Source organism: Mustela nigripes, chromosome 14 (genome assembly GCF_022355385.1).
Source record: "Mustela nigripes isolate SB6536 chromosome 14, MUSNIG.SB6536, whole genome shotgun sequence".
Classification (NCBI taxonomy): domain Eukaryota; kingdom Metazoa; phylum Chordata; class Mammalia; order Carnivora; family Mustelidae; genus Mustela; species Mustela nigripes.
Window position 1 is genome coordinate 101,160,213 of NC_081570.1, and position 15,130 is coordinate 101,175,342.

Sequence of the window (15,130 nt, forward strand, 5' to 3'; positions counted from 1 at the left end):
AACAGAAGTTTGGGAGTGAGTCGGGGAGGAGGACATGAGTAGTTCTGTTTTTAAAATGTTGAACTTCAGGTGTCTGTAAGACATCTACGTGAAGTATATACTCAACAGCTCAACATGGAACCCAGAAAGGATGATGGTCATGACAACGATGGTATCACTTACTGAGATTTTATTTTAGGTCAGGTAATATTTTAAGCATTTTATACATATTAACTAATTTCATTCTTCCAATAACCCTAGAAGGTGGACACTACTATTATTCCCATTTTATAGAAGATGAAATTAACACACAGAGCAGTTCCATAACTTGCCTGAGAAGATAAACTGGTAGTTGGTACAGCTGGGATTAGTAATATTCCCTGAGTCTTGGGCCCATGCTTTAAACATTAGGCTTCATTGCCTCTCCTGACATGTATTTGGGAATTGCATATAATTTGGAGGGTTGGTGAAGGCACAGGAATGAAAGAAGGTACAGAGTGAAAGAAAAGGATGAGGGCTTGGGAACATTAACATTTCAAGGAGAGAGGGACCATCCGTGATTAAGGATGCAGGGAAAAAGGATAAAGATGACCAGTGGTTTGGTGCGAGTAGCTTTAGCTGTCAGAGTGGGGTTTGAACAAGACAGGAGTAATTTAAGGTGTATAAAAAATGGAGACAATGAAAATAGAATGTAGATCACACTAAAAAATTGTGGTTGTTAAGGGGAAGAGAGAGAAATGTAGGCTTTAGCATGTTTAAAAGTTGATGAGATAGAGCAAGGAAAAGGTGAAAATTGCTGAGGACAAAGTCCTAAGGAAATGGAAATATATTGTGTAGTTATCAGCGGAGGCTCTATAATTAAAATGTTTAGATTAAGTAACAGTAAGCAAATGTTATTTAATCTCTCAAAGCATCAATTTCTTTACTTCCAAAATGGGCATAATACTACTATCTCCTTCTTAGATATAAGGCTTAAACAAGATAACACAGGGAAAAGCAAGGATATAGTTAGGTGCTTAGAAAACATTAGCTATTATTATAATTGTATCTGGACCACAGGTAGAGGGGCTACTCTTCATTAAGAAGGGAGACATTTTTTATGACAGAAAAGAACGAAATGATAGGAACAGATGGCAGGTAAGTCTGGTTGGGAGGGAAGAGAGAGGCAGCTTTTTACTGATGTTTCTTGATGTTCTTGGTTGAGAACAAGGCCAGGCCAACTATTGGAGTAAGGGGCTGCTAGTAGGACCGGGCTTGGGGAGAGCAGAGAGCCTTGCTGGGACACTATCCAGTGAAATACCAGGGGCCCTCAGCAGAGAAAGCTCCATGCATGAGTCTGCTTAGAAGGCCAAAATGACATGGCTCTAAGACTTGTCCATCTGTGCTCAGCAACCCAGATACAGGAGTGAAGAAAGCAGAGTGATGAAATTATCTCATGACGCAGGGTTTGATGGGTAAGTGTGATAAAAGATTAAGAGACATAGGTTATTTTTGGCATTAACAGCAGTGTGACTAAAGTGATAGAATTTGGGTTTTAGGCTGGATAGGGAAGGAAATAAAGACCAAAAAAAAAAAAAAAAAAGAGGGAGAGAGAGAGATGATAATTTCAGAAAAAGTAAAAGGACCAAAGGAGTGCATATTGATGAAGTCAAGATGCTGGATTAGGTATTAGGGATATTAAAAAAAACAAGATAGCTATATTCTAGCTTTCACAAATCTTGCAGTCTAGCGTAAGGTAGAAAATTAAACAAATAATTAGAATTAAAAACATCACAATGATAGAGACTAAAATCTTAAGGGGGTACAATGTAGAAGTACCTACTAGTTGCAGAATTGGTTGGGAAAGGTTTTCTATGGAAGTAATTGCTAAGCCGAGATCTGAAGGACAAAGAGAAGTTAGCCATGAGCAGAGAAAGGAAAGTATACTCTGTAACAAGGGCATGAGCAAAGCTCAAACACAGAGTATGAAGAAGCAAGGACTGAAAGGCTTGTATGACTTGCCTATAAAGACACTGGAGTTTACATGGGACCAAAACATTAGGACCACAACTCACTATCACTTAAAAGGAACAGTAAGCAAAGAAATCAGCAGTCACAGTGGTAGTAGTAAGAATTAAGATCTTGAAATATAGCTTAATATGCTAGCATGCAGTGCACTAAAATTCAAGATTAAGCTAAAAAGAAACACACTGTACCTTTGAACGAAATGTTGGATGAACAAAATAAACAGCCTTCAAATTCCTCTTGTATCTGATTTGAAATAAAAACAAGGGTCAGTATGTCATGCTATGGACAATTAACTCTGCTAGAGTATAGAAATATATTCACAAAGAAAACAAGTTAAAAGTAGCTCTAGTTCACTTATTGAATTTTAGGTGAAATGTCAAAAAATGATTCAGAGAACTTTTCATTATTTAAAGCTTTTGTTTTATAAAAGATGTTGTTTCTCTTGGCTGCGACAGAGCCACCTACAGGTAGAACAAAATAATTTCATATTTAACAAACACTGCCATTTTTTTCTATTGCACTAGAATCTCTGGGATCAGACTATGAACTAACATACTCATGGATCACTGGGTCAAATAAAATAATATTTATATATGTATTTTGATAAAAGTAACATCTTATTAATAAAAAAGGTAGTATTTTTGTTATTTTTTATAGATTGGTAATGATCCCAACCCTTTTTCAAGATGTTTTTTAAAAGCAGGAAAAAGTTTACATATGAATTTCCTTAGATGCAAAACATGCTGGAGTTAAGGAGGGCCTCCTCATATTAAAGTATCTTCTCTATATATGATAAAATTCTGTTACATGAAACACATTTTTTTGCATAATACTAAGCAATATTTGTTTATTGATTAGTATTAGGAAAGAAAGAAGCTATCTCCCCTCTTCATAATTTGCAAAAATAACTAACTTGACATCAACAACATCGTAGAGCTTCTTCAGGAAGTCAGAGTCCAGGTGATTGTATTCGCTGGTCAGTGTGTGAAAATATACTAATACATACTCTTTCACAGCAATGTGATCCATTACATGGATAAAATATAAAAGAGCCTAGAAGAAAAAGAGAAGTAAAAGTAAGATCATCTTGCACAGTGGTCTATTTCACAGAAGCCAAGAATGAGACAAAACCCAGAAGACTAGTATCATCAATGGCCCTGGCACTGCAGATGGACATCTCGGACAAGGAGTATCAATTCTCTTTTAAAAGATCTTCAGGAAAGTGAACTATACCAGTGTTATGTAATTCTCAGAAATGGTACAGTAGGATCCATTTTTGCCTTGTTTTTTCTAAATGGTGGAGATCAATCTCTATCGTCTCAAATAACTCTTCCTATACTTAAAAGAGTTCTTCAGTCAGCTGCTAGGTTTTCCCTCTGTAGGATAATGATATTAATATCATCAGAAGTACAATTTGTAGACTTCTGATCTTTCCTGATGTTTCCACATGAACTCAATGAAAATCTCTGCAGTCTCTACTGGGATACAGACTTAGATCTCTCACGTAACCAAGAATTGCTATACAAGGACATTATGAGTGATGCCTCCCTCCCACAGCTCACTTTGAGGACTAATTTTTTGGCATCTTTAACGTTGACCTGAATGAGAAAAATGAGAACAGTTTTAGTCAGTAGATGGCAATGGACTGGGCAGCTTTCTAAGGCTCAAATTTAACATGATCCAGATCACATCAGAGAAATAAATATTAGAGAAATGGTCCATTACCAGAAGGATGAAATGTAAGAGAAACATTAAACACAAAGCAGAGATACAATATGGGCAGGGCCAGGATGACCCAGTGGTGTGCCTATAAACAATGACATAGAGGAAGCTAACAGTTTACAAGTGAAAGATTATTATCAAACAGGCGATTTCCCAGTTCTCCTCAGGAGAGTCCTTGGCACTGAGAGGAGTGGACTGAGACGAATTAGCATCCAACTACTGGCAGAGCTGACAGAAGGCACTAAGAAAACATAGTATCTTCCAGTTTGTTGGTTTGGGCCTCACAATATATCTCATTATATTATATGAAATGGTACATAGTGGATATTCAGAACACCAAGAAAGGACACAACAAAATCAAATGCAGAGATTCATGTTTTTATTGGTTATCAATCATATTATAATGAGAATGAATCAATGTCATAATGATTGTTATTACACAAAATGAGTAGAGACTTATGATACTTATGGTATCATTTGCAACAGCTGAGTTTTTCCTCTGTGTGTGTGTATTTTTGTTATTATTTCTGCTTTTGCCAGACTGCTTCTGGTCCTCTATCTACTCTCTACCCCCTCCCCAGGGCAATTAAAATGCTCATTTCCAGCTTTAAATTCTCCATCTTTAACTTAACCTTTTTTCATTATAAGGAAGTATAAGCCACATGACAGAAAAATGGAGAAAACACATTCTCCCTAAAACCATTAAATCCATTTTGAAATATTTACATTTTGAGTTTTTACCTTTATGCTTAAAACATAGCAAGTTAAGGTCAGTTTGTAGGCAGCTTAATGTATCACTTTCTCCCTTGCCAATATTATAAGTATTTCTCTACAGTACTTGTCTTTAGAATCATAATTTTTAAGGGTCACAAACCATTCCATTTATGGATACACCCTAATTACCTGTTAGGAATTTAAATTCCAATTCTATGCTACAAATGAGCCTGTGGTAATATGCCAGGTCCAGCGCTTCCACGATTTTTTAAATGTAAACACCAGTGACCAGGAAACTAAGGGCTTGGCCAGAAGCAATTATCTGCTTTTGTATAACTGCGTTTTATGTTAAAAATAGGTGCGATTTTTACATTTTTTAAGGGCATAATTTGTTACTGTAGTTAAGAATGATTTATTAAAGTGATTCTCCTCTCTTTCAGTCAGTTTCTAATAATACTGATATTCTAGGACAATTTACATATTTATCTTTTAGATTCAATGGTCCCTTGCCCAAGTATTCCAATTTGGGCAGTTTCAGGGTCAACAGCTAGATTATTTCCTTAGTACAAATTCTGAAGAACAGAATTCTTGGGTCAATGGATGTGACCATTTTTATCATTTCGATTCATCTTTGATGACAATGATTATTATTTGAGATTTCTGGCTAGTTTTGAAGGCAACAAAAGGTCTGTCATTCTGATTCACTTTTTTTTTCGCCCCCCCGGACTACTAATCATTTTTAAAAGCAGCATCATTTTCTTATTTACTTTGCCAGAAATACCATTTTTTCTTTTATGAATCAGCTATTTCTGTCCTTTGCCTCCAAATGAAGGGATTGTGGCATTATGACATTTTGGGTTAACTACATCTCTGACTTCTTCTCTTCAGATAGATATTCAAAAGTTAATTTTTCTTTTTTCAAGAAAAGCAGTATTTGATTGTTAGCACAATTATAACCTAGAGTGATTCCAACCCAAAACTTGCCAGTTGTGTCATATCTGAAAGAGAGCAGTTGCACTTTTTATCACATTATTGGATTCTACTATTTTTTGTTTCTCCTACAGAACCGAACCAAACCCCTAACTTACTGAAATGGTATGTGCCAACATGCAGAGCCAGGGTCGCTCCTCTGCCCAGATACACACAATTCTGCCCCATCTCATATTCTAAGTTCTGATTCCAAATTCATACCTTACTAATCATGAAAATCAACATTATATGTAAAACAGAGCCTTTCTGTGGCTTACCTTGTCCATATCTATTAATGTGACAGGAATGTTTCTTCCAACTACCACCATCACTGTGCGACCACAGTTATCAACACCTGTGAACAGGAAATGTGATCAGCGCCCAGAGACTTTATTCTAAGACTGGACTCTGATGTTATAAAAATATTCTACACAAATATAAAAGATTGAAAATCAAGAACTTACATTTTTTACATTTTATCTTCAGATGTCTTTCACTATGTGGAAAATAATCCTTTTTTTTTTTTTTTTTTTTTTTTTTAGCTTCACTAAATTTTGATGACTACCCTTACTACTAAGATAAGTTTTCTTACAGGTTTTAAATCAGGGACAGCCAAAGGTACGGCTGGAGGGCACAGACCTTTTATACATAGCTTTTTGCTTAAGTTCACTATGATTTTTAATAACATTAGTGATCCAGGAAAAACTACTTGGAACTCAACTCTGAAAATTAACAAGTACTGTCTGAAAAAGAAATTTAATGCGGTAAGGAGTGGAAATCTGAGAAATTTCACCATCTCCATCATATGTTTATGTAAGGTTTGAATTTTGTACAGCAAGTGGAAGACATTTTTAAAAGCAGAAAAAATGTTCAAAGGTAAGAAAAAGGGTATTAAGAAGAGGTAAGAAAAAGGATATTAAGAAGAAACAAAGTTGACCAATGTAGAACTGTAAGATGAAAATCTGTAAGTTGATGTGTTGTTTTTACAATCTTGACAATGAGCAAAAACTATCCCCATTAGTATAAAAATTACTTTTCTCACAGATTAAAAAAAAAAAAATCAGAGAAAAATGAAGTTTCTAACAGCATGCGAGAGAAGGTCCTTAATTAGTAAAAGTTACTTTGTCCTTAAGCTCACCTGTTTGGTATAAGGCTTTTAGAGAAGCAATATCAGATAGATCCTCAGATCTTGCTTGACATAACCAGCGATTGTAACTAGAGAAATAAAGGACATAATTATTAAAATAACCCCTTGTAAATTAAATTTACAAATGGAATCTGTTTTTATCTTTCCCTAAAGAATGGGATTTTATTATAAAGTGCAAGGAATTAAGGAGGTCATTATACTATGCAGAAACTCTACTAATGTGTTATTGATAATACAAATGAGTTACCGAGTAACTGAGAAAGGATGGTGTTCATACTAAACAATTTAAAAAAATCCTTTATGATAAAGTGAAGACTATTCATATAAATGGCAAAGATACCAAGTACTCAATTTAAGTTTTCAAATACTGTTATTTTCCTTTACTAAAAAACATGCAAATAGAGAATCTTAAAACAAAAGCAGTTATCTAAAATAGTTGTTCACTCATCCAACAACAACTTGGTATTGAGAATCCTACAGTGAACAGATACGGTCAGTGCCCTCAAGGAGCTTACTTTTCATAAGAAAATGTTTTCATAATGTTTCATAGTTCATAAATGTTTTCATAAGAAAATGTTCAACATATTATGTGGAACCACAAAGGAACTAGGTAATTTTATGCAGGAAGTCCAGGCCTATTTAATGATTGGTTAATCAAACCAGTTGCCCCAATAATGCATATAGCAGATCCTAGGGACCGCAGCCTGGCTTTAGCCAAGAGGGCATTAAAACTAGAAGACATTAAAGATCTCAAAGAGGGCAAATGACCTGTAAAAGGTTGAGCTTATCTTAGTTACGAGCCAATTATTGGTGGAGCTGAATTTGAAACTGTACTCAGATCTCCAGATTTCTGAAAAGGTTAGTATTTTTTCTACTATTTCATACCACTTTCTTAAAATTCAAAAATTCATTTGTGAAAAAAGCTTTCAAGGCACTGAAATGCATGAAAAGCAACTTTTTTCCCCAAAGATTTTATTTATTTGACAGAGAGATCACAAGTAGGCAGAGAGGCAGGCAGGGGGTGGGGGGGAAGCAGGCTCTCTGCTGAGCAGAGAGCCCAATGAGATGCAGGGCTCAATCCCAGGGCCCTGAGATCACAACCTGAGCCAAAGGCAGAGGCTTAACACACTGAGCCACCAAGGCACCCTGAAAAGCAACTTTTAAAGCATCTAGGTCACATAGGGCAACATCCCGTAACATAAGGAAAACTAAACCAGGAGGGGATGACTTGGTTTCTAATCCTATCACTTTCTGTGCAACCTCAGTAGGTAAAGCTGTTTCACCTCTATGGACTTGCTTCCTCATCTGCCAAGTGGTGCTTATGCAGAACACTTTTCACCTATAAAGCACAATTACACAGCTAAGGATATTTAATAGGAAGCCTATTACATTTGGATTGTAATCAACAATGCCTGCTAGTGTCACAGAAATTGCAACTGCCTATAAAAAAAAATACTTGGTATCACATAGTTCCACAGTTTTCCTTTTTAAATTAAATTTGGAAACTTGGGGAACCTGGGTGGCTCAGTCTGTTAAGAGTCTGACTCTTGATTTCAGCTAAGACCATGATCTCAGGGTCATGAGATCAAGACCCAAGTTGGGCTCCATGCTGGGCATGGAACCTACTAAAGATTTTCTCTCTCCCCTTTGCCCTTTGTCCTCTGCCCCTTATCCCCTTCCTTTAAAAAAAAAAAAAATAATAATAATAAATAAAAGGAAACTTGCCCACCTATGTAAATTGAAAAACCAAAGAGAAAATAGCTTTAAATTTTGGTTTAAGACACAATTTGCAAGTCAAGAGAAGACCTATGTTTATGGTAGTTCTCCTTATCCATATGTTCTGTTCCTATTTTTACATGGAGTCACTTCCTTGGTTATTCACACTAAATTCCCAATCGTACTGTTTTCTCATTGTCTTATGATTAAGTCATCTTCACAACAAGACTGAACAGAATGCATCTTAAGTGGCTTATAAGCATCATTGGTCTAGCACAAATCATGCAACAGGAATTCAGTAAATGTTGGTTAATTTCTATACTTCATTCTTGGATTCATTAGCTCATTTCTCAACAATGTACTGTGTTCATGCCAGGGCCTGCAACATAGTAGGGACTCAGATCTTTGTTTAATGAAATAGTAAACATGAATATTATTCAAGATATTTTGGGGGGCATCTGAGAATGATAGCAAAAGGTCCTTGGCTTCAAAGAGTTTAAAGTTGAACATATCAGATAGACACATAAAGAATTAACTCTGTGATAAGACACAATGAAACAAGCAATCCAGCAGAAGTCTAAATATTCTATCACTATGCCAAGGGGAGGAGAGGAGGGCAGAATGAGGAGGAGTGGAGTGGAGGCAAGGTCCAGACATGTGGAATTAACTGCTCCCCCTTCTTTGCACCATAAAGATTAGCACAGGCTTCACCCACTTACAGCCAGTGTTTGCTTCTGCTCTTAGACAAGAAAGAGGGAATGCATCTTATTTGTCTCTATATGTTCAGACAATCTCCAGGGTTACTCCTGATGCTGAATAACAATGTGTTCAAAGAACTCTGAAAAATTCTTTTTTCAAACTGGAATTCAGGTGCACAAAACAGAATTAACTTTGGTTCAAAACACTCTCATCATGGGTACACACATGGTTTTCTTTAAAAAACTGATCATCTAGGGGCGCCTGGGTGGCTTAGTCAGTTAAGCACCTGACTCTTGATTTCTACTCAGGTCATGAGATTGAGTCCCAGTCTGGCTCTGCCCTCGGTGGGGAGTTGGCTTGAGAGACCTTCTCTCCCTCTGCCCCTCCCCCCACTCTTGGGCCTACTCCCTCTCTCTCTAAAATCAATCAATCAATCAATCAATCTTCAAAATGTTTTAAAAACCGGTTATCTAATTAGTTATTTTTAATGAAATAAACATCCTGAAACCCCAAACAAAAGGTAGCACCCAGCAATAATCTACCTCTAATCCCATGATCATTCCCCTTTGATTCTAGCCCCTGCCCCCATAACCAGTCTCTAGAATCGCCCATCCATCATTTTCTTGCTTCCTTTTCATATCCTTTTGGTTCATCTGATGTACTCCTAAAAAACTTTTTGAAAAAAGCTTATTATACTGTATGCAATCTTTTGGGTCTGACTTGTTAGATTTACTAGACTGCTAGCACTGGGTGGCAATGCTGTTCATTCACTTTGCCAACTACATGATGTATCTGTACCATATGGAAACTAGAGTTTTTTTAATCCACTCTCTTACTTACCAGTACTTGGAACTGTTCCCAGGTTTTTGCTCCTGTGCATACTGCTACAAACAACTTATTGTTATTGATCAACTTATTGATCACTGAACATGATACATATTTCCTGGTATATGTGTGCATGATTTCTCTTGGGTAGATACACATGAGTTGAAGTGCCAGGTTATAGGTATATTCGGTTTTAGGAAATAAGACCAGATCTCTTATCCAAAGTGGTGTACCCATTTATACTTCTACAAGCAGTGAATATGAGATCCTGTGAATCCATGTCCTTCTCAACACTTGATATCAGCAGAGATTTTAACTTCTGCCAGTCAGGTCTGTAATGGTATCTCATTTCTTTGGTCACTAGTGATGTTGGGATCCCATTCATGTTCAATGGACATGTTCCCTCTTTTGTGAGATGCCTATTCATACTGTTTATTTTCTATAGGCCTATTTGTTCTTTTCTTACTTGTAGGAATTCTTGGTATATTCTTGATAGTAATCATTTGCTAGTTATATTTACTTTGAGTACTCCCATTCTATACTTTGCTTTTCACTTTCCTTAAGATTCATTGCCCCACTTGCCAGTGTTCTTAATTTTAATATAATCAAAGCTATTTTTTCTTTTATAGTCAATGCTTTTTATATCTTGTTTAAGAAACCTGTCCTTTCTCCAAGGTATAAAGATACTAGCCTACAGCTTCTTCCATGAGTTTTAATTAAAAAAAAATTAAGTTCTTAATCTATTTAAAATTGACTGTAGTCCACGGTGTGAACTATGAAATACCATCAACTCTAAAATGTTTTGAACCTTGATCTGTGATAAACAACTTGAGATCCTAGAATAGATTTTGGTTGGCAAAAGCAACATCTATACAAGCATGTTCATGGGGAAAAGGCTTATAGCTTACATGAGAATTTTAAAGGCTTTATGATTCAATAAAGGTTTAGTATCATTGCTGAGACACTGGTGCTGCTCCAGATTCTAAGGACTGAAATGAAGTCCAGGGCAGCAACTCAACACTGACAGCTTCATCTGGTATTTTCTTTATTAAGTCTCCTCCATTCCCTCTAGGATCATGTAAGCTTGATTTGATTATCTAGTCAATTTTATTTTCTTTTAAATAAGTATTTGGGAGGAGGGAATAAAAGCAAAAAATTCCTTAGCCAGTAGAGAAAAAATGCTTCATTTCCCTCATCTAGTCAGAAAATATTTTAAAATTTCCATTATATCTCTTATAAACTGCACCTCATTTTTTTGCTGTTGTTTCTGCATTTTATTTCAATAAAGATATGTAAGCTTTTATCCCAATCCAACAATCAAAAGCTAAAAAAAGGAAAACATCAACTCAAAATAGTTTCTTGTTTTCTTTTTTTTTTTTTTAAGATTTTATTTATTTATTTGACAGAGAGATCACAAGTAGGCAGAGAGGCAGGCAGGCAGAGAGAGAGAAAGAGAGAGAGAGAGGAGGAAGCAGGCTCCCCGCTGAGCAGAGAGCCCGACGTGGGACTCGATTCCAGGACCTTGAGATCGTGACCTGAGCCGAAGGCAGCGGCTTAACCCACTGAGCCACCCAGGCGCCCAGTTTCTTGTTTTCTTAGAGCTTATTCCAAATAAACAGATTTCTATTACTTGTTGGGTAAACTAATAATGATAGGTAAACAGTCACACAAATTATGGCAAATTGGCAGCAAAGGTGGCCACTACAGAGCTCTGAAGGCAGAAATACTACATAGTTTCTCAACAGGCTGCAATCAACTAAGGTTGGTTGCTGTCCTCATAAAGCTAGTTAAAGGCAATCTCTTCCAGTTAATCAATTACTGTCCACATGCATAGTCACAGGTTGAATGATGAAGAAAATTTACCCTAAAAACTCTTAAAAGACTAATGACTAACCTATTTGTGTACAACCAACAGCCTGGGTTTTGGAGTCAACACGAGTTTTTCCTGGCCTTAGGCAACTGCCCCACCCTGACTTAGGACCCTTGTGGTATACTTACTGCAGCTTATAACTTAAATAAGTTATTCATATAGTAATTAGTTTAACATTCTTCTCCTCTGCAAGATTCTAAGCTCCATGAGGGCTGAGGCTGTTCTGTTTTGCATGTCACTTTAGTATGCTTTCAGCATGACACCTGGCACATTGATAAGGGCTCAATAAATACCTAATAATGAAGGAGATAAAGTTTTTATTGTGGGAAATGACTCAAGAGTCGTAGGCAACTGGTCTTAAGCTGACTGAGGAAAACTAATGAAAAAGTTACTGTAAAAGAATTTTTTAAGTTTTAAATCTCTGTCTTTGAAAAAGAATATTGCTTCCTAATTTTTGTAGTAAGCCAACTTCTTCCTTATGATATACCCAAATTAGTGTCACAGTTGGATAGAAAACCTAGAAATATTAATAAAGAACCAGAAAACATGCTAATTTTTTTGGGGGGGAGGATTACCACACAGAGAGAATGATGTGGTAAGGCAGTGCCACGAAAGCAATGATCTAACCCTATGTAGCCAATCCATGGGAACTTTAGTTCTATTAATGATGGAAGAATTGAAAGCTTTCAAAAAAATGCTGCTAACGGAAGATCTACTTCCTCAGATTTAGAAAATGTGTGTGTGTATATATATACATACATATATATGTATATATATCTCTCTCTCACTTGCTTAATTTGATCAATTAACACAGTTAACAGAAACCAGACTCATTACATGTAAAAAGCCTTATTTAGAAAAAATAAAATTAATAAATTAAAAAAAAACAACCCACAGCCTGCAATCTTAAACAGTCAGCACATGACAGAGTATGCAAACAGATGACTCGTAGCTCAGTTATACCATAAACTTCGAAACAAGTAGTCATCAGTTCTCAAACTTTCTGGTCTCAGGGCCCTTTTATGTTTATGTCAGTTATACCTACCAATATTCACCATATTAGAAATAAAAACAGAAATTTTAAACGTAATTATTTGTAAATCTCAAAACAATAAAAAGCTTTTTTATGTGAACAAAAATAACTTCTATGACAAAAATTGTGTTTAGGGAAAAGAGTTAACCTTCTTTAATGTCTTTGCAAATCTCTAAGTTCTGCTGGATTCTCACATCTGCTTCTGCATTTAATCTGCTGCAATGTGACATCGTAAGTAGCCTCGGAAAACTCCACCAAACACTGTGGGAATGAGAAGGAAAAGGGCAAATGTGTCCGAGTAGCATTATAAAACTAGTTGTGGTCTCACAGGCTCCCTATAAAAGGGTCCCTGGTTCCTTGACCACACTTTTGAGCTGCTACTATTCTGAAGTATTCTGCAGTATAGCTATGAGACACCTCATCTTTAATCATCACAGGCACTGGACACTTACATGGGAAATGTGAAAACCTTTTGATTCAGACGTAGCTTATTACTCAAGAGAACTGTGTGAGAGAGGCACCTAGCCCATTTCTTAGTTCAGGCTCTGGGAGCTACAGGCTGTGCTCTTCTGTCAGTTGGCAACTATGTACTGACTACATGGGCACACAGCCTGACCACCCTTCAGAACACACCCCTGACATCTGAAGGTGGTGTGGCTCACTCATTAACTTTAAAACAGAAGGACTACCTTATTTATCTCAGTATATTTCAGTACCTAGAATATTATCTTGTACAGAGTAAATATCCAATGTTTCCTGAACTGAATGGAAACTACTGACTGCATAACAAATATGAATCTCAAGATCAAGGCCTTCTACTAGGACAGTACTTTCCATGCTGTGTTCATATTCCTTCCTAGAACCTATTCCTTTGCTCTGGACTCCTTTTCAAAAAGGTGTGAATAGATTTATTTAAATACTGCCTTGAACTAGTCATTATTAAGTAAAACAAATGTCCTCATTAAAGAGAGAAAGAGACAATGACAAGCCTCCAGTCTAACAAACTTCAAAATTTCCAGATTATCTGTAACTCTCATGGAGAAATGGGAAAGATATGAGGGGTGTGTGAATGTGTAAGAGAGAAAAAGAGAGAAGAAGAGGTTGGCTGATTGGAGAAAAGTGGTAACAGTGCAGTTCTTTGTAATATGAACACAAAAAATCTCTAGTCCTTTGCCAACTTGTCTGAAGCCGGTTTGTTTAAGTGGGCTGAAGAAGGTGGAAGAGAAGGGAGATGTGCCACAACAGCCATTTTGAAGGCTCTTTCTCAGTGAATTGGAACTCTGGGCAAGCCAGTCTAGGAGATTACTTACCCCATGTAAAGGAGACACACTAGATCAGTATTTAAACACAAAAGAATCACTTAAGAAACTTTAGAAGATTTCTGAGCCTCTTCCACAGAGATTCTGATTCATGAAGTTTGGTGTGGGGCATACACATTTTTAGTAAGCAGCCCTGGTGATTCTAATGCTCACAGACTGCATACTCCACTTTGGAAAAACTGTTACCAGATGATCACCAAAACTCCTTTCAACTATAAGGTACTGGTGACCAGTGGTTCTCAAAGTGTGGTCCACTTTTTTAGGGGGTTTGCAAGGTCAAAACTGTTTTGACAGTTTCACAATGACACTGAAACATCATGTGCCATTTTCACTGCGTTGACATTTGCACCAGTGGTGCAAAAGCATTGTTAAGTAGACTACTAGTGCTCTAGAATGAATCAGGGCAGAGGAACCAGATTCAATACTAGCAGTCACTGTACTTCACTGCCAAAATTCTCACAGGAAAAAAAAAAAAAAAAGAAAAGAAAAGAAGAAAGAAAGAAAGAAAGATAAAGAAAAAATCCAGTTTAAAAATGTCTTTGATGAGGAGGTATAAAATTAATTTTATTAGATCAACCCTTGGAACACGTCTTTTTAAGATTAATGTATCATAAAATGGGAAGAGCACATAAAGTAATTCTGCATACTGAAGTATGAGGTTGTCTTGAAGAAAGGCACTGTATGACTTGTAAGCTAAACTCTATTGCTTTTTTTCATGGAACACTGTTTTTCTTCAAATAATGACTGGCAGACAAACTGTGGTTATTCAACATGAGTATTTGGCAGACGTTTTCTCAAAATGAATAAAGTGACCCTATCATTTCAAGAAAAACAGCCAACGGTATTTCTTGCCAGTGATAAAACTTGAGCTTTAAAATATACATATATTTTTGGAAAATTTGTATGCATCCCCAGAAGTTTACAGTTCCTAATACTTAAAGACTTTTCTGATGAGATCAGTGGCAATATTAACAAAATGTAATTTTTTGATATCATATAATGAAATGTATCAGTATCTAGGAGATCTGAAAAATTCAGTGAATCAGTATTTTCCAAAAGACAATCCATCATGTTATAATTCATGCTGTAAATTCCTATTACAAAACCCATTCCAAGAGCAGGATAGAACA

The 15,130-nt window shown here is 36.3% G+C and overlaps 1 protein-coding gene across 2 annotated transcripts in view; it reads right to left on the minus strand.

Annotated features, from left to right (window-relative positions):
• The window catches only part of GDAP2 (ganglioside induced differentiation associated protein 2), a 68,281-nt gene that overhangs the window by 13,133 nt on the left and 40,018 nt on the right, over positions 1–15,130 (minus strand). For both annotated transcript variants that reach the window (XM_059375870.1, XM_059375871.1), the window contains 4 exons: positions 6,530–6,606; positions 5,670–5,746; positions 2,900–3,039; positions 2,175–2,229 (listed from right to left, as the gene is read on the minus strand). In XM_059375870.1, coding sequence (XP_059231853.1) covers positions 2,175–2,229; positions 2,900–3,039; positions 5,670–5,746; positions 6,530–6,606 — 349 coding nt within the window. The remainder of the gene's footprint in view (positions 1–2,174; positions 2,230–2,899; positions 3,040–5,669; positions 5,747–6,529; positions 6,607–15,130) is intronic.